We start from the raw sequence: 19,871 nt of genomic DNA, 5'->3' as shown, positions 1-19,871 counted from the left end.
CGGGCGTGCTGGAGCCTGTCCCAGTGTAATAGGCGGGGTACATCCTAAATTGTTTGCCCGCCAATCGCAGGGCACACAGTAAAATATTAACACTCTCACTCGTACCGCAGCACAATTTAAAGCGTTCAACTGACCTACCATGCATGTTTTTGGAATATGTGAGGAAACCGGAGTACCCAGCGAAAACACACAAAGGCACGGGGAGAATATGCAAACTCCATGTGTTGTAATGAATCAGACCAACAAACAATTTATCGGAATTTTTGAAGTGTTGAAAATACAAGAAACTGCATGTTGCAGCACAACATGGCTCGTCTGTACTGAGAATTTATCCTGTTAAACATGGCCCTCATAACCATTATGATGAAGTAAAACAGGATGGAAGCTAAGACAGAATATCCAAATAAATAAATAAATAAAAGAATGTTATACCTTTATTATTGAACCAGCTTTTGCAATACAAAAGTCAAGGTATGGATTAAGGAAACCATTGCACTACTTTATAAAGTAAAACTAGTAATAACTCTCATACAAAATGTACAAATGTTCGTTAAAAATTTCATCAACATTACAGGCCTTCAAATGATTTTGGTTACAGATACAATACATAATGTAACTACTATGACACCATGTTAATCATAGTGTTTCATAGTGAAATAAAGAACATGTATGGGAAAAAGTCGGCAAAATGCAATAACTCATATGGATGTAATATTGTCTGGAAAGCCATAAATAGTGGGGTTGAGGTAACGGCTAGTGTACCAAGCAACAGAAAACAGTACAACACACTTCAAAGACAATGGATACATCCAGTCCCCTTCGACCTTGGATAGAAAAAAACAAAACAAAACAACAAAAACTTATAGAGATGCACTTGAACAATTGCATTGTCTGTAAAGCTTTTCATACTGAACCAAATTACCAATTGTGATAGTCATAAATTAAAGGCTATCCTGTGTCTAACATGACTATTATTTACTTTATGTGGCATTAGGGCAGAAACCTTAGCGAGAGCAGCTCATGCGTCAAGGGGTTATGAAAGAGATGCACTGTGGCACACTTCTTACCAACAAGAGGAAGACAGAAAAAGATGCAGGCTGACAGAGCATAAAGTCACAGTGTACAATATATTTTTCCATCCCATACATCTCACGCGGAGGAATGCAAAAATACACATACAGAAATGAAAATTGACCGACAATGTCAATTGCAATGAGCCGAAAGGAGAGCCTGTGCTATTAAAGGTGGAAAGTTTCCACTCGAACAGCAACAGCAAAACTTTGGACTGCAATTCCTCCTGCAAAATTTGTTAATACAAGTATACAGAAGCTTCTGTTTTCTACTAATACAATGTCTGTGCTGTGTGTGTGTTTCAAAGGCCATTATTAGTAACGCGTGCACAGAAATGGTAAATGGAGTGCACTTATATAGCGCTTTATCTACACCTGATGGTGCAGGTGGAACAATGTGAGAGGATTATTAATCCTAATTTTGAAGAAATGTGCAGAAAAGTGTACTGATCATAGTCTTTTTTTAGATGTGCGGTGAAGGAATACTGGTCCGTCTATGTGCATGATGACTGGAGAGAAGTTCAACATTTGTCTGGTGCATCCATATAGAAATCAGGGAGTCACTCAGAGTCCCGCTGGACCTCAGAGGCATCAGCTCGACAGATAGGACAAGTACGATTTGCCTGGAAATAACAGAATCAAGAGATGAGGGTCATGTTTCATAAAGCGTATAGTCAGAAAACAGATGAGAAATGTGCTGGTCTTAAATGAGTTCCATATATAGCAAACAACTACGACGTGTTGTAAATGAATCCCAACATGTTCATTAGCATCAATATTATTATTAGTCATGGTCTATTATTTGGAGTTTATTATTTTGAAAATCTACTCACCTTAAGCCACTTGTCTACACACTTGGCATGGAACTCGTGATTGCAGGGCAGAACCCTTAAGAGCTGGCGGGACTCAAAGTCACACATGCAGACCACACACCTGGCAGATTGATGGATTGATTAAATGATTGAATTATTTTTAACACGTAGTACCAAAACAAGCAAAAACACAAACAAAGACTATTCCAAACCGAAACACTGTTCAACCGGTCATAATAGGAGCAAAAAGTAGTAAAAATCCCCTCAATTAACTATTTTCAGTATTTCATTTTCCTCCACATCTTTGACACAACAAGGTTGGCACCATTTAACACAGCATCACTTCAGCACAAGAGTATGCCTTTTGAGACACTCACAGTGTTTGTTCAGACTGGTGGTTACTGGGGTTGAACCTGTACGATGGGAGCTGTTCTATATCTGCCTTTGTTAGGCCACGGGGCTTGGCCTCTCCAAGGCGCTCTGCAAGGTTCAGCAAGGCCTGGGAGTTTCATAAACAACAAGAGAGGACAATGTTTAGAAACGGCTTTCATGAAAGAATCGTAACAGTTGCACTAGTATTGTTAAAAGTCAAAAGTACCTCATAGTTCTCCACCTCGCCATCATCAACATCAAGCTCCAGACTAATGGCGGGAGCTACGTTTGGAGGGACGGGGAGCATGGACCTGGTTTAAAAGAGGATAGGTTTCCCTGATGTCTTCTTCTGTATGGATCCAACCAAAAGATGAGGTTTAAAAACACTTACAAGAAGTAAGGCAGGAAGCTCGGGTGATAGCTTGAAGGTGGCACAGCTTGCTGGGAGCGAGCAGGGTAGCGCCGACTTGTGAATCGCCGTGGCATGAAGTGTGGATAGGGCTGTGGATGATCGGAGCCCAAAAAATTCATATATAATATTATATATTAATATAATATAATACCAATATGCAGTAAAAGATAAATCCATCTACTCACCACTGTGAACAGCTCTTGCGAAAGGGGGTCATGGTGTGAAAGAAACTGGAGTGGTGTGGAGGGTGGAAGTGTGGAGGGAGGCTGGTGGTGATGGTGATGGTGGTGATGGCCGTAGCCAAATCCTCCACCAACTGAGAGCTGCTCTCCGAGAAGTTCAACCTCATTTTCAATCCTCTGTAGGGGCTGAGAATAAAATATAAAATTTTACATTTATTTTTTTACAATATAATGTAACAATGAAACAAATACAGTGAAGAACAAGGCACATCTATTACCGATCGTGGCTGTTGCGTCTGGAACGGCAAGAACTGACTGTGTGCGTGGAGGTGCGGCGGGTGATGAGCGAGATGGGGTGGAGGGGAAAGAAGAAACTGGGGGTCGCTGGACAGCAGAGAGGGAAAGGCGTAGGGCACTGGCAAATGTTGCATCGAACATGCCTGTAACATCTGAAAAAAAAATGGGACACGACAAATAGGAAAACGTGGTCAATGTGTGCTCCTGACATACCACATCCTGTCACAAGGAGGCAATGTCAAACAAGAAAAAAAATCCCTCTCGTTTGCAGATTCTAAAGATTCTTTAAAAAAAAAAAAAAAACAGCCAACCCATTCTCACAGACTAGTGTGCTCTCACCGGGTGGTAGTGTTGTCCAGTGCTGAATACCATGCTGCAGGCAGGAACTTGTTGTGAAGAGCAGCTGGGGGGAAGGTGCTGACCGTTACATAGCGGTGCTGCTAGACCATGAGGTGCGACCGGGGTCACAGTGTAGGAAACGGGTACGCTGCCCTGCTGAAGCTGGAAATGAGCAATAAAACAGTTAAAACATACACACACACACACACACACACACACACGCAGGCGCAGGCACAAACACAAGAAAATCTACAGCATACCTGTTCATGCAAGTCCAGGACCATGGCCCCTTGCTGTGGCGTTGCATGATGATGTTGCTGCTGAATTTGTTGTTGTTGGTGGTGGTGGTGATGGTGCGCAGCTGGGTGCAATAGTCGGGGGGACAAGGTGGGAGGATGGAATGCTCGGGGGTCCTCTGAACCCCCACTTCCATGCGTGGGGGGTTGACTGTAGGTGTGCGTTGGGTACGGCTGGTGTGTCGAGGAATGTGGGTTGCGTTGGAAGTTCTCATTCTGGAGCTCCGATGGCAGAAGGTGCGGTCCGGGGCCTTGAGTCAGGGGGTGATGATGGGGAGGCAAATGGCGAGCCGGTCTGGAAAGGCGGCCACGCTGACGCCTAACCGGGGGGCTGGGAGGGGATGAAGGGTTAAGAGGGCTAAGTAAATGGAAATGTGAAACTTTCAGGTTTCAGGACACCCAAGGAGGTCAAGAACCGATTCCGAATGGAGAAATCAGTTGCAAAAAAATAAAATAAAAATCTTCAAAGCTGCTTACCTGCGTCTGTGGCGAGCGGGTGTGAGCGATCTTTCTTGGTGGTAGTGTGCGTGGGGGTGAGACGGTCTCCTGCTCGGAGGTCCCAACTCCCAAGGGCGAATGGGGGGAGAAGGCGTGGATGGCGGTGGGGCGGAAGAAGTAAGCTGCTCCAAGACAGCATGACCGGACAGCCTCTGGCGCTTTGGACTGGGGCTTTCCTCACTCTGAGGAGGGAGGGGTTGAAAAGTGGAGGCGGAAAGTGAAGGAAGAGGAGGGTGAGAGAAAGGGGGCCGCGGTTAGTGACCCATGGCGCTCGAATCAAATCAATTTCACCGTGCTCCTCCATCCCTCTGGCCAACAATCCATACAACTGCTTAGACACTAAGCGTCTTTGTGACTCATGGCATTTCCTGTATGTGCACACCTCTGTTGGTGTGTGAGTGTGTGAGCACATTGCACCACCAGTGCTCGGAGGCCCTCCGGGCCCACAGTCACTTCCTCTCGCAGTGAGGAAATGAGCAAAAAAGGCAAGACACGCTCTTACAGGCCCATAAGGGAGTCATTCATCCACACCCTCAACGGACTGACTCTACTTTCCCAAAGCTTCGACAAAAAGACAGTGACACAAAACTGGCACAACACACGCACACACCCACAGTAGTCATCCAGGTTAAGATGGAGTATAAATCCTCAGTCAGCGCTCTCAACTCATCTGTGAGTCATGTCACTTACTGTAAGGCAATGACTCGCACTCAGCTCAAAAGTATGCGTCAGCAACCAGTCCATGTGCTGGACCACATGGGGTAGAACAACTTCACGAGTTTGCCGCCATTGTGGATGTAAGATTCAGAATTTGAGATTAGGAAAATAGCATCTCTAGAGTCGCACAATACCGTTTCAATCAATAAAGATCATTGCATCAAACAAATATGGATTGGATCGGCAGATAGTTTGCACTTTAGGACAAAATTGGTGATCGGTTCTAATGTCCTAATTTACAGATCGATCATTGACGTTAGTGATAAAAATGGACTTTACATGGTTTTAAATAGCCAGTTTTAAAGCGTTGGTACTAACCAAAAAAAGATAATTATAGAGTAATTCAACTATTTATTGACAACAAACTTTCTTAAATTTTAAGCATTTTTATTCAGCAGTACAACAAAAGTAGAACAATATAAGATAGCAGTCAACCACAAAAATGGACCCCTCAACACTATGAATATGCCTTTAAAATGTAAAATAAATAAATAAATCAGGTTTACGTTATGATTCGACATACAAATGATCAAAAGATGACTCGATTAAATGCTGTTTTTGAACGCTCTAAACAACCACACAAATTCTCGTCAAAATAGCGTCATCTTTGGAACTTTACGCCAACACATGGCTGCCCATCATCTGCGGGTTTAGCTACACTTTCGATCATTGCTCGCGTTACGTTCCGCTTACAGCTTCAACTTTCATTTATTTCCGAATTTTGTTTACATTAACTTCCAAACCGAAGTTGGCTGCAGTCAAGCACGTTTCTGCTGTGTCTGATGGAGTAAACATGGTCAGAGCTTTGTATCACGATTCTCAATCATATAATCACACAGCCCTATTTATATTGCCCTTCGGAAAGTAATTGGACGGGTGAGGGGCTGAGGGGAACTGCCGCATAAATTTTTTGGTGGTCTCTCTGTGAGTGGCCCGGTATCAAAAGGGCCATGCCTTGGTACTGGTTCGCGGACCGGTGGTTGGGGACCACTGGCTAAAAGGAAACAGCTGGAGAGCAGGCTGCAGAGAGAAACACATACAAAACACAAACACACTTGCACACACACACACAGTTATGGAAACGCCTCTAGCCATACACAGTCACATATGGACAGCTGCCACTGTTTGTGTGTTCGACACCAGCCTATAAAGAACAATACCTACTGATGCTGCTTGGAGGCCCTACTGCGCTGTTATAACAAGCCTGAACCGAACATATTTTCACTCAAGACTCAAAGACACCACAGTGTAGTGTGACAGTCAATCACAAGTTGCACTGGATGGGAGATGAGCTCAACCATCTTATGGCCAAGACAAATACCTCGAAATAATTGAGGTCTTCATGAACAAACATGATTAGAGGTGTGCACAAAACAGAAACAGGCAGAGAACCGTCTAATTAAGCAGGTTTGATGAGAGGCCAAAAAAAAAAAAAAAACTTTCACTCACTGCAAACAAGTGCTTTTGATTACACTGGCGAACAATTTGAAAAAAAAATCTGTTCGATTTTTATGCTAATTAGAACCAAAATTGCCATGCAGATTCCAATATTGCAGTCATCTTTTTTTCTAAAACATCAAGTTTTTTTCTTCACAGCTTATCCTCCAAATAAGCAAAATACCACTGATGAGCTGAGATCAGTTTTGGATTCTGCACCCAAAAATTTGACCTTACTCAACTAACATTGTGTTCACCGGTGTTATCCCACAGTCATGCTGTCATGCATGTCAAGGTTTTGTTTCATTATGTTCTGGCTGGAAAAAATGGCTCATGATCACTTTGACAATTGTCGTACTACTACAGTTAAAAAAAGAAAATAAATATACAAATCAAATTGACAGCCCTTCAGTGACTTTGGTATTTAAAAAAAAAACAACATAAATAATCACCTCAGAAACGTAACATCAGAATGTTCATACCACAATCTCACTGGTTCGATCAATCAGACTATCTTTGAATTACAAAATGTGGCTTGTGCGCTTTCACGATTGATGTTGGCCTACATACATAGGAAATCTATACTACCACAACCAATCACTCAAAATAACCAACAAATAAATTGTACAACAGCCCAAAATTTTATGATGGCATGATGTGAAAGCCAGTAAGGGAAAAAAAAACAAATTAATAAAAAAAAAAAAAATATGGTACTTGGTGTGGGTGGCGGTATGCAGTCATAGAGTGGGGAGCCTACCAAAAAAATGCTAGCCCTTTTGCGTCCATTTTGTTTTACGGGAACCAATTTCTGCTGCTTCTAAAGTTTCTGTTGATTATTTTTTTAGTGTGCAGTATGTATGCAAAGTTCTAGTTGTATAAAGGCTTTAAATTGTACCAAATATGAACTGTGCATCCATCCATTATCTGTTCTGCTCCTCCTCACAAGGGTTGCGGGGGGTGCTGGAGCGTATCCCAGCTGATTCGGATAGTAGGCGGGGTACACCCCGAACAGGACGCCAGCCAATCGCCGGGCATATATAGACGAACAACCATCCGCTCTCACACTCACGCCTAGGGACAATTTAGAGTTTTTAATCAACCTACCATGCATGTTTTTGGAACATGTGAGTAAACCGGAGTACCCGGAGAAAACCCACACAGGCATGGGGCGAACATGCAAACTCAACACAGGAAGACCGGAGCCAGAATCGATCGCTGTGAGGCCATCGTGATAACCAGTCGGCCACCATGCCGCATGTACTGTGCAATTGGACTTCATTTTCTCGCCGTCTGCATTCCACCCCCAGACTCAAACCTCCCTATGCCTCTTTTGCAACCCCCTCTCTTTTGACCCAACACTCTGCATCCTCTATTCTAAGCTTGCCCCAACCCCAAAACCCTTGGGACAACCACTCTGCCCATTTTCATATCCAAGCAAGCCTCTTCCAACCCAAGCCTGACACCCCCCCCCTTCCACATACGCTCCCAAACCCTCCACAACCACTTCCAATCCCTCCCACCACCATTCTAACGTCAGATAAGCACACCTCCTCCGTAGCATCCATTTGTCCTGCTCTTGCCCTTTTGCTACGTGTGCCCCTCCTGTCCGAAACCCTGGCTTGAAATTTGAGGGTACATGACAAGAAGTTTTTAGATAAAATGGGTGCGCCACACTCACTCACACACACGCGCGCACGCACGCACACCCTTTTGCCCATTAGTATGAAAGTTTGATGGGCTTGTCTACCAACGTTAGGGGGAGTGAAGTCTTGTCAGACAAAGAGTGTGTGTGGGTGCGTGTGCACGTGCGTGCGTGCATGAGTCCTCCAGCAAAATGGCTTTACATGGCCTTATGTTGGCTCAGAACTCTCTCACAATACACACCCCTTGTGCAAACATGTTTCCACTAAACTCAGAATGCCATGGTACACGCAGGAAGAAAAAAAAAAAAAGCTAACCCTGCTGACAGAAGATGAACACACGCAGTGCCTTCCAGCACAGCTTAGAAACACTGTGAACTGCACTGGGGGTGATAATACAGCACATTCTGCAGTGTGGGGACCACGAACACTCTCCCTTGTTTCTTTTTGCTCCGTCCACATTGAGTGGAGAGCAAACATCAGACAGGAAAGATACCCCGAAGCATGAGAACAGACACGCCCTGCCATGTTCTGCTTGGCTATGTCCACACTTGCATACATGGACTAACTGCGGCAGGCAGCTGTTGAGACCTCGCTCTCAATGCTGAGATCCAAATTAGAGTGAAGGCTGAGACACACCTCGGGAAAAAGAAGAAGGACCAAGTTGGTCAGTCTAAAATTGTGTGTGTGCAACACGCCGAGCAAATATGGTCATTTACTGAACCGAATCATTAATATTTGCAGGCATGCTTCCACAAACACCTTTCCCTCCCCCACTTATTCTCTTTCTATTAACGAGATTTGAAAGCTCATTTTGTTTCATCTGCCACTGTTTCTCTCTTCCTTCCCATCTCTCACTCCAAGCAAGCCCCACAGCTGGAAGTGAAATCATTAGCAAAACCCCCTCCCTGCCTTTGGCCTCATGCGACCACCCTCCCCGCCATGCAAGCTCCTTGCAACACCTTCCTCAGCATCCTACCTCCCCCTTCTCCCCTCCACTGCTTTGCAACTAATTTGATGCTTTTAACGTGCACATTTGACTATTACTATTATGTTGATGTTTTATTCAATGCTGCAAATATCCCTTGAAATGTAAACAAATTTGACCTATTGCTTACAGAGCAACATGAGTACAGGGAGGAAACAGACATCCAACGTGAGCTTTACGAAGCATAGAATTAGGGTTTATTTACAACAACCTGGTAAAATGCTCATGCTTTATTTTCCTTTTGCCTTTGTAAAAGTTTCCATTCGAGTGACAATATATTCAAAAATGGCCCCTGGCGATCATAAACAGAATGTAACCAATAGCGCGTCAGCATGTTGTATAGAAACATTCAAGGACTGCTCTTGTCCTCCGAATACCCTTCGGTGGCGTATATGTCCAATGTGACTGAAAACTCGGGATGCAGTGGTGGTTCAGTAAATATACACTTTGCTGAGAAAACATTAGAAGCACAAATGTGAAAAGTGTGACTACACACTTACCATGTATGCTCATGTCTTCTATTTTCAGATACCGTAGTACAATTTTCAATGTTTAGTTGACAACAGTAACTCAGTGCGTTTCCCCCCCTTAAAGAAATGTCACTTTGATAAACGTTTTTAAACCATACAAAGTTGTAGTTGAGAACGATCAGCCAAAACCACATTCTTTATCAATTTTCTGGAAATAATTTTAAAGACCAAAATGGTATCTTACCTTGTCACTCTCCCCATATGTATGCTCCTGGTGGCAATGGAAAGACCCATCTGAGGCTCCTAAACAACGAGGAAAGACGACTTCAACATAGTGGCATATGAAGCGACATTATGTCTGTAATAAACTGGGGTTGACTAATTTAATTTCACACGTTCATAAAAAATGCCAAACGCACATGGTTAGGCGATACGCCAAAAAGAATCAATAAACACTCATTAATCAGAAGATGTATTAAAAAAATGCATTGACACAATTTCCGGAAATGATAAAGATACCAACAACCAGTCACTCACTCTCTTCTTTATCTCCAACTACAGTTGAACATTTAATCCATTTGTTGTTGTTTGTTCTTATGTAGCATGAGATTCAAACGTCACAGGGAAAAAAAACAAAAACAAAACCTGTTTGTGCAAATCGCTCAAAAGTGACCAAAACACATATGGTACAGTCTTGACTCAGATCAGAAACACTACAGATGCGCACACGCACGCAGACACATGCAAAATCAACACGGTAATCCCAGATTAGAGGAGCTTTCTGATGATACCGCCAGTTGCATCATGGCTAAGACTTTTACTCGTTTGTTTTTCCACAATCCTTTCATCTTTGTATTGTCTTGTCTATTTATTCAGTCTGGCTTTTGTTTTTGCCTTTGTCATGAGCACGTCTTTAGCTGGGGACGTCCACACCACAGATGGTGGCATTAGTATACAGTCCAAGGGTAAGCACTCCCAAGGGCACGCCACACAAGGCTACCTTAACTATAGAGATTGAGAACATTAAACTAAAAGGGGAACACATACCAAAAAAATGGCTTTTTAAAAAAAGAACGTTTTTCACCTAATGACAGTTTGTTTGGAGAGGTCTTCCTGCTTTCGCGCTCCCCTTTGAAGAAAATCCATGATTGACAACAAAGAGGCAGGCAGACTGAGGTTTGAACCACTGAATTCCTCAGTCTTTAAGAGAGCCTTTCCGCTCATACGCCACTCCCCGGAGCAAAAAAAAAAAAAAAAGGTAAATGAATGGAAAAGGTTGAGGTAAGTAAAGCTAACATTAGTGTCGAGGAAACCAGTTAAAAGGGTATTTTCATTTAAATAATCTGGGCCAGAGGACTGGTAAAGTATTCATGGGATTCAGTGGCTGCATGTGCAGAACATTCATTCAGCACTCACAATGGGCAAAAACCCTGCTCTCTCCCTGAATAGGCGCTCACTTGCACATTGTCAGAGTCCAGTAAATTGAGTCAGAGGCCAGTCATTCAGTCACAGTCACCCTTGGGAGCACAACACAGAAGTTAGAGAACAGGTTTCAAATGTTTAGATGACATCTTGTCCCCTGTTGGATGAACAGAGACCGCATACACCGCATTACACTCGAGCAGGAGCACCAGGAAAGAACCCAATAGCAATACGTTCCAATTCAGAAAAACAGACAGTCCTTCCAGCTCCCAGTACAAACAACCTCGCCCGTGTTGAGCCTGGTGGTCATTGGCAAGACAATTTGTTGAGCCTTCTAACCGAGTGAGTGGTGCAATTTAGAGTTGAAGAACCAGCAATGTTTTCGAAAAGGCATCCCTGAAAGTTTACATGAACGACCTACTGTACTCCAAATGTGAAGGAACATCCCTGAATCTTTAAATTTGAACTCTTGCAAGTTCAGGGAATGGCAACCGAGAGAGCCACGCAGAGCGCAAATGGAGGGAGAGAAGCAGAGGACAAGGTTGAAAATGCACATGAAAGAGTGGCGAATGGGGAGGAAAAAGTCAGTAGAGGGAGAGATAGAGTTGAGGGAGTTACAAAAAAAAACAGAGGATGGAGTGAGGTGAGAGAAGAGAGCAGGGGCACTGGATGGGGGTTGTGGCTTCCCCTCTTGACTGCTATTGATTTTCTGTATGCCTCAGAGTGCATCAGCTATTTCTATCCATTTCCTTCACCTCTCCTCCCTTTTTCATCCCACTATGCTCTTCCCTCAGACACCCCAATCACTTCATCACCCTCCCCTTTCTTCCCCTATCTGCCATGCTGTCTCTCTCCCTCATGCACCCCTGCTGCTTCATCTCACAGCATCCACATTTCTATGCTTTGCACTGCCACATCATACGTGTCCACTTCTCGGAGTCTTTCCTCATCACACTGCCCCTTTCTTTCAGGTCACTGACCAGCGGTAGATATTTGGTGGTGAAATACACTCAATATCCACATCATTAGGTGCATTTCCAAAAAATAACTGGGATGGCCTCAAACTGCGCAGATCTCAGCTAAGGCTTAACAATTCCAGCATTCGCACTCCCCACATCGCCAGTGATGAGTTGAAACGCGTTTTGGCGAGGCGAACATTTCCCATGCTCACCGCGCTGGTGATAGCCAATTTGCTTGATCAAATCATGATACCATATTTTACTTGGATTAGTTCAACAAAATAATCTTAGGATACTTGACAAAAAAATACATTTTGAAAATTTTTAAACACTTCACAACAACTGAAAAAGATTCGTTGTTTAATATTCAAGCCTTTGAGGAGTATAAAATCTCATTGAATATTTAACGTCTGACATCCCGACCAGGAGAATGAAGGATGAAAGCCTCGTGATTTGACTCTGTATTGTAATTTCATTGACCAGACGATTGATTGTAATTAAATAAAATAGCAAAGTGAATAATTCTTCTTCTTATGTCAGCTTTTATATATTGATGGAAAGCCCACATTATTTAGATATTAAGCTATTAAGATTCATTGTATTGAGGGACTTTTATCTGTTCGAATTGGAAATGTCCGACTGCATTTGAATGCACCTTGCACCTTTGCGAGTCGAATCAAAGTTTAGTAGCATAATAGCTGTTATTTTTCAAACATCACTTTCGCTGGTTATCACCGGATTGTGAATGTCTATCTAATAAAGTGTCTTGCCGTATTTATTTACACATCAAATTTATGGAATGTAACGAGGCCATTTCGAAGGAGTATATGAGAAGCACAAGTGCACACCCCCACACATCACCCTACCTCCCGAACACACGTCGAGGCACACTTCACACTCTGGCGCAAAAGAGAATCGAGTAACAAGCTGGTGTACAAGCTCCAAATAGGCGTCAAAGTAACATTTGCCCAGCTGTTAAGTGCCTAACCGTGAATCTCCCCTTCTGCCGGAACTTGATTGCCTTCCATTTTGTTCAACCCCCTCCCCATTTTTTGTGTTATCATACAACCCTAATTTATAACTGCAAGTAAAGAATTACAGAACCTCCTATACACGACTGTTAACAAACCATGGAATGACCCTTTATTGCAATCGTTTACTCTTGTGTTAAAGACGTTGGGCTGTTAAATTTCTCCACCAAACCCACTTCCTGGATGAAGCAGCAACAGCCCGCTCGTGGCTTATTACTGCAAAAACATGATGCTTCTGAAGAAATGTCAACTGTTTGAAAAGCCCATGTATCTACAGCTACCTGTCTGACTACATTGCAAGTCCCAGTGTCAACAACATTCTATTAGTTGATTTTTTTTTTTTTTTTTTAACTAGTGTGCTCCTATGGTATGTCATCCATCATCCTTCTCTTACTTCACCTTCTGTCAGGTTGTTGATTAACATGTACAGACAGGACAGTTTCTGCAGTTATGTAATTTCATTTGCAAGTTTGTTTCTGTCCGTGGTTTACTCAACTGTTCTCGAGGAGAGTTACTCCTCTCTTCTTGGTTATGGTTATTGGCTGCAATAAGGAAATTTTGTTTTGCATCTTTAACCCTTGTCCACGTTTCCTTTTCATCCTTGTCTTTGGTACATGTTTCACGTCCACCTTTCTTGGATCTATCTACTGCACTTGTATTTTATCGTTCACCATTCTTTCACCTCTTACAATCTCTTCCTTTGCTAAAGTTTTCCTGGTCTTCCCTCTGTCAGCCCGTCTAAAAGTGTTATTTTCCATACCTCGAACCGGGAGCTAATTTGAGGTCAGTCGCATTCCCCCCCCCATGATGCCCTTTAACTGACCAACATGGTTGTTTATTTGGAATGACGACAGGAACTCCGGCGACTTGGTCAACCAAAGTAAAGGAGATTTTCTTTTCCAAACCCGTAGGGGTTGCCTGGGTGACAAGACAAAGGAAAGTACAAAACAGAGTACATGTTTCCACTTCTGTAGCAGACAGAAGGATGGAGAGGACAGACAACGAGTGGTAGAGAGTGGCACAAGGGTCTGTCCCTATGCTGCTGCAGGCGGTCCATTAAAACGATCTTTCCATTAGACAAATGTGCACGAGAAGGCCAGCAAAAATAGACCAGAGGGGCACAGAAAGGGTTGCCGGATCCAAAGGCAACTCAGAGATGAATGTGACAGTGAAAAGACATGCTGGGCCAGAATCAGACTAGATGACCAGCTCAGGAAAATTATGATCTTATCCAAATCCAGCAGCCTCTGTCCACTTTATGTCTCAGATTTCCAGCAATGAGACATCACGTACAAGAGTTAATAAGGACAAAGTGATGTATGAACAAGTTTTGATTCAAAAACCAATCATTTCTTCATAAAAAGGACTTGAGGCAGCTCTTCTTTACGCTCACTATTTTTCTGGCTTTTAATAATATGCATTCACATGGCACTAATGATGCTGGGAGACATACAGTATGCACCTTACTAATATTATTTAAGGAGAATAAGAGTAAATCAATATAAAACTTTAAACACTGATCAGTAGGTACATTTGTGACAAAATTAAGACAAGATCATTTTAGTTCAGGATTCATACATTAAACATTTTTTTCTGGTGGTGACCCGTGATATTTCTCATGTAAAATAGGTACTTTTGGTGACAGCTCTGAGTGTTGACAGCAAAACCCGTAAAAAAAGGTAAGAGAACTTCCCTTTACACTAAAAATGTCTCTGAAAACAAACCCCATTTTATTAAATAAATGTGCAGATAATACTTCCATTTTTCAGGGTGAGTACCAGAAAATCAAGTGGGCTTGTAATACATGAGCGCAAAGAAAGAAATACTGCTTTTAAAGGGTTATTGATGGGGTGTGTATAATATTTTAGTGTGTGATGCTAAAAAATTTACTTTTTACTGACGTTTACATTCACAACTTGCCAACGAAGTGGAGCAGAAAAAGGCTGAACCCTCTTTCCTGTTGTCAAGCACATTTTCTTTTAATTAAAAGGAAAACATCTCTTTCACTTTTTAGACGGAAATATTTTTTAACCGGATAAATTTAAGTCACTGGAAAAATAGAGGGGAAAACTTAAAGTACTGTACAGGATGGCATTCGGTTTCATGCCTCATACAGGTGACTAGCACGTGAAGAATGGACTTGGAATGTGTACTTCCCTCTCCACCTAAGCACGGCTCATTCTGGAAGTGGGGAGAGGCTGTTAAAAAAAAAAAAAAAAAAGAAAAAAAAAGTGACAGCCAGCCGCTAGAATGGTACAAGAGATTATTCAATACCCTAAAATGTCCTTTAACCAAAAAAGAAACAATATTTTATAACAATGCGTCGTAAAAGAAATTTATGCTTCGTAAGATTTGAATATTTGCTAAGAGCAAAATGGCGACGGACGAGCATACAAATGAACAGAGAAGAAGAATTTTCCTGATCATTAATCTTAAGAGCGTGTGAGGCCCATTGTAACACATTGATATTATTTTGTTTTTATCTAAAACATAATAAATAAATGTTGTCGGTACACATTGTCAGTACTGATAGTCTTTCACAAGCTGTCACGGAGGGTTTCAAATGATAAAATAAAATCACATCCTGAAAGGGCTTGCAGCCTAATTTTTGTATGACTGCAAATGACATTCCCTGAAGCAACATAATGCACAGCACAGCACAGTGATTCAATAAGCTTCAGGCTACTAGAGTTGACATTATACAGACTGCAGTGGTTCACTTGCCCTCCATGTGATGAACAGTGAGCCACACATCCACACTGCAGAATTGTTGCAAAACACAAACTCACCATATTTAAATTAAACACACTCTGCCATGTGAATCTACAGGTGAGTTTAAAAAAAATAGAAACCCTGGAGTCTCTGCAGGCAATTGGAGTGAATTGAACAACAGCATTTATGGTACTGTATGTTTGACCGTCACTGGTGGTGTAGTGGCACATTTGCCTGACCTGCGAGCAGCCAGTGGGAGTTACGTGACAAATGGTTGTCTTTATGTGCCCCGTGATTGACATGCGCCCGATTCAGGGTGTTGCCTGCCTTTCGCCCGCGGTCGGGATAAGCGGTATTGAAAATTATTGGATGGATAACGGTCTATTGTTTATATTTGGTTGCCACTATTTTACATGACTACCTTCATTGTATACTTATTGTTGAAAATGTCTACAACAACAATGAAATACAGGTGCAATGGTATACAAATAATAAAATGACAAAATGATTACACGTTTATGTGATTTTCTCACGCCCCGCCTACTGCCCGGAGACAATTGGGATAGGCTCCAGCACGCCCGCGACCCTCGTTAGGATAAGCGGCTTGGATAATGGGTGGATAATATTCACACTCGCCTGCGATGACACTTAATTTGACATAGGTGTGGGCGCTACGGGCAAAAAATATATATTTTTCCCCCAAAAAAATCAAAAAGGCTCATTTGATGATATTGCACATAAATAATGTAAATCTGATTTTCCTAACAACGCATGATCCAATAGTAAATATAGCATTGATGCAGAGTATGATCGTGTAAAGAATTGAATGTTAAGCAAAGATCAAACATCTGGCCACCTTTAACCATCTCGCATCAAGTAATGTGGGTGAATACGCCGTTATGTCTCGTCAACATTTACTTGCTCCGTCATGGACAGTGTGTGTGTTTACTCAACACTGCAACGGTTTCATTCGTGGGATGCTCAGCTTGACTCGACTTTTATTTCACGTTAGTCTTACTTGTGAAGTCACATAATACTTCATATGGTCTGTGGGGAAACAGAAGTATCGGCAAATTCATCTTCATGGTATAACTTAATTTTATTTTTTAAATTTTCACAGGCGTAAGTCTTGGCAATTCCGAATGACTTCCAGGCTTACGGGCGACTCCTTCATTTCTCCATTTACTCAGTTTGAAACAATGCTGTGTTGCGCTAGATTAGGCCCACTGAGTCACACGACTGAATCCTACCCGCTGATTCCCGGGAATGAAGACTTATAACTTCCTCCTCCTTTAACGTCTATGCATGCTGATTTGCCAAATGAGGACTTTCATCACTTCCCCCTACTTTTCAGGCAATCAATGGACCCGTTCGGGTCTTCTTTTAAGACAGTATTAATACTCGATAATGTAAAATTGCCCATCGTGAAAGGAACGGTGACGATAATATCGATGACAATATACATCGGTTTGACACAGCAACACTAAAGTATACCCAGAATTAAGTGAACAGATGAGTGCAATGTTTCACAAAACATTTCTATTTGTATAAGGTAATATCTGTTTATATCTTCATAAATACATACATCACAACATACCTTCGGTTGGGATGCGGAGAGCTCCAGGAACAGGGGGAAGCCTCTGGATGCCCGAAGAGACATTACTTCCCGGGAATCGCTGCTGGTTCTCGACTTGACTGCCGTGAGCACCAAGAGGAGTGCAACCACCGGCACTGTGTTGCTGCTGTTGCTGCTGGGGATTCTGCTGGTTAGTTCCTATCACTCCGCTGCCAGTAATTCCATTTGCAGCATTATACTGCTGGTAGAATCCAGACCGGGAACGAGATCGAGTCCTGGGAGGTTCCATTGCCATTTGGTGGCCGTGGAGGGGGTGGAAGAGAAAAGAGGAAGACGCGGCTGGGGACTGCGGCGGAGAGCGGTTGGTGGATGCTGGCTGCAAGCTCCGACTGCCGCTGTGGCTGTAACTATAGCCCCCGACTCCTCTGGCCCCCTCCGCGCCCCCGTACTCTGTTCGCTCTGCCGACTCCGCCGCCCCCGCCTCTTCGAATAAATCAGCCCCTTTGGGGACAGGTTCTGGGGTGGAAGGCAGCCGGGGGCACACTCTGGGCTCTTGAGTCGTCGGCTGGCCAGTGGCTGCGATTGGCATTTCCTTTTGGGGGATTTCCTCGGTTTCCTCCTTTCGACTGGTTTGCACTCATAGGATGCTTGTCGGAGTAAAGACAGTTAAAAAAAGAAAAGTAACACAGTTAATATCACAGTGCTATAACACATTGTCAAGAGACCATTTACTATTTTACAGACAGCGATAGGATACGGTTAGTGTGAACGCTGAACAACTCTACTCACTCGCAGTAGTATCCATCATTAATCGAAATTATTGTGGGTTAAGGTCAACCAAAACGATCACACAGCGCCACACAAACGTGACAATACACGCTGAACAACTTTAAATACAGAAACACAAGATAGAGTACCAACTATCGGCTTTAGCTCGCTAGCTCCCACAAGGCTGTGATGTTGTTGGGGGTATGCTAACGTTAAGTGCGCGGAACGTACCGTTCTAAATATTTTCCATACTCTTACTCAGTCACTTTTTTTCCACATCCTAGCTGATCACCGAACTGACTTTTTGACAACTTTGGCCACTTTAACAACACATTAAACTTATTACGAGTGCCTGCGTAGTGCCGCTCGCTAGCTTGGAAAATATATCGCAACCCCTCCTCCTACAGCAAACAACACAGAGGAAAAAATCCAGTTACTTGCCACCCACGCCCAGAATAGCTTTAAATGCGTGGTTGTGAGCAAAAAGGATAAATAAGGATAAAAAGAAAAACTTTGGAGTCCACCGAGTCAGTCGCAAGCGCCGGTTGTTACTTCGTTAAACAGGCAAAGCCATAAAAGAGCAGGATAAAAAAAGTCGCCAACGTGAAATTACAAAGAAATAACGAACGCTATTTACGGTTTGATGTTAGCATATCATTTTCGTTAGTCTTTACGCGTTTTTCCAACTACCAACCTGCAGCGTGATCTCGCTTTTTCTTACTCCTGACTCCTATCTGTCGACATTCGGCGTGTGTATGTGTCTGAGCTCTGTGTTCGCTTGGTGTCAGCGTGAAATGTGACAGATCGTCAACGCTCAAGTCAGATTGTACCAGACTAGAGCAATAAATTGCCGCATCATCCATTACCTACACGACAATTCCTGATAAATGATCCCATGATGTGAAAGAACACTGGAATACGATATTACTGTGCGCAATTGGTTAACACATTATCTTGCATTCAAGATCACGAATATTTGAGACCAAATGGCTGGGCACTTCGATCAATGTTCGATTAACAATGTCTGTGAAATCAGAAGCTGGATGGCAAAGAGGCAGGCTAAAAGGGGCTTTAAATTATTTATTTACAAATACCAAGCCTACCGATTGCAGCTGTTTCATCCAGTCCTGAAAGTTTGCTTGTTCGTTATGCTCACACGAGTTTCATGCCATTTCCTGTTGCTGGATAATGACACAAAAATATTCACGCGTTTAGTTTTTGCCACGTTTTGACCAAACAATGGTTTGACAAATCTAGGGAATCTGATTGTAAGAAATACCCGTTTTTCCAATCAAAACATTTGAGATGTCAAATGTTACAACGATGTATTGTAGCTTGTAATTTATTATATAGGCTATGTGTGCGTTCGTGTAATTTTGCGTGTGTATACTTAACCCCGGAGTAGCCCATTTTAACTCTCTACATTATTCTCTTGGTTTTGCTCCCTAATTTCACACTCATCAGCGCCACTCCTAATACACACATCCACAGACATTCTCTCCTCATTACGATCCCCTTTCCGACTTTGATGATATGCTAATAACTCTCCACTCTATCCTCCTCCTCCTGTTCCCTCCTTCCTCCTCCCTCTCATTTATCTGCCTGAAGCAACAACACACACATGCACACACTCACACATCACACACAGGCTAATGCGCTGTGGCAGTGGCCACAGACAGGCGGGGAGGATCAATTTCTTACCCAGTGTGCTACCGATATTCATAAGATAAGGCCATGGAGAGGGAGGTGGATGAAGGAGGGAGATGCTGCAGAGATGGGAGTAAGGAAAATGGTGAGTGGGTGGAGTGAAGGGGAGAGAGCCGGAGGAAAAGGTGTCCAGGAAAAGGGGCTGAGTGGGAAGAAGAGGGAGTTG

At 42.9% G+C, this 19,871-nt stretch overlaps 1 protein-coding gene across 2 annotated transcripts; it reads right to left on the bottom strand.

The window, feature by feature from the left end:
* Positions 1-408: 408 nt before the first annotated feature.
* Positions 409-19,526, bottom strand: rnf38 (ring finger protein 38). 2 transcript variants are annotated; one of them, XM_088303656.1, is made up of 14 exons: positions 19,394-19,526; positions 19,102-19,179; positions 17,252-17,877; positions 9,775-9,833; positions 4,258-4,460; positions 3,745-4,111; positions 3,485-3,646; positions 3,127-3,297; positions 2,852-3,034; positions 2,646-2,755; positions 2,481-2,565; positions 2,260-2,381; positions 1,904-2,003; positions 409-1,693 (listed from the first exon to the last, which is right to left on the bottom strand). In XM_088303656.1, exons 3-14 carry the CDS (start codon positions 17,817-17,819, stop codon positions 1,631-1,633), a joined length of 2,193 nt encoding a protein of 730 aa, XP_088159782.1. In that variant the 5' UTR covers positions 17,820-17,877; positions 19,102-19,179; positions 19,394-19,526; the 3' UTR covers positions 409-1,630. The 2 variants fall into 2 exon arrangements, with proteins under 2 accessions (XP_088159782.1, XP_088159781.1); XM_088303655.1 differs by lacking the exons at positions 19,102-19,179; positions 19,394-19,526 and adding an exon at positions 18,693-18,821.
* Positions 19,527-19,871: the final 345 nt, after the last annotated feature.

Source organism: Idiotropiscis lumnitzeri, chromosome 8 (assembly GCF_059441095.1).
Source record: "Idiotropiscis lumnitzeri isolate Australia: NSW breed Sydney's pygmy pipehorse chromosome 8, RoL_Ilum_1.0, whole genome shotgun sequence".
Classification (NCBI taxonomy): Eukaryota; Metazoa; Chordata; class Actinopteri; order Syngnathiformes; family Syngnathidae; genus Idiotropiscis; species Idiotropiscis lumnitzeri.
Note: the sequence above shows the minus strand (reverse complement) of the source record. Positions and strands in the feature narration are given on the sequence as shown.

Bases quoted from the DNA above. Each gene is read 5' to 3' on its own strand.
- rnf38 (XM_088303656.1), bottom strand. From the start codon at position 17,819: ATGCCAATCGCAGCCACTGGCCAGCCGACGACTCAAGAGCCCAGAGTG. The intron at 2,566-2,645 runs GTAAGTGTTTTT...CTTTTAAACCAG, and splicing joins AGCTTCCTGCCTTACTTCTT to GTCCATGCTCCCCGTCCCTC. The intron at 2,004-2,259 runs GTGAGTGTCTCA...TCAATCTGCCAG, and splicing joins CACCAGTCTGAACAAACACT to GTGTGTGGTCTGCATGTGTG.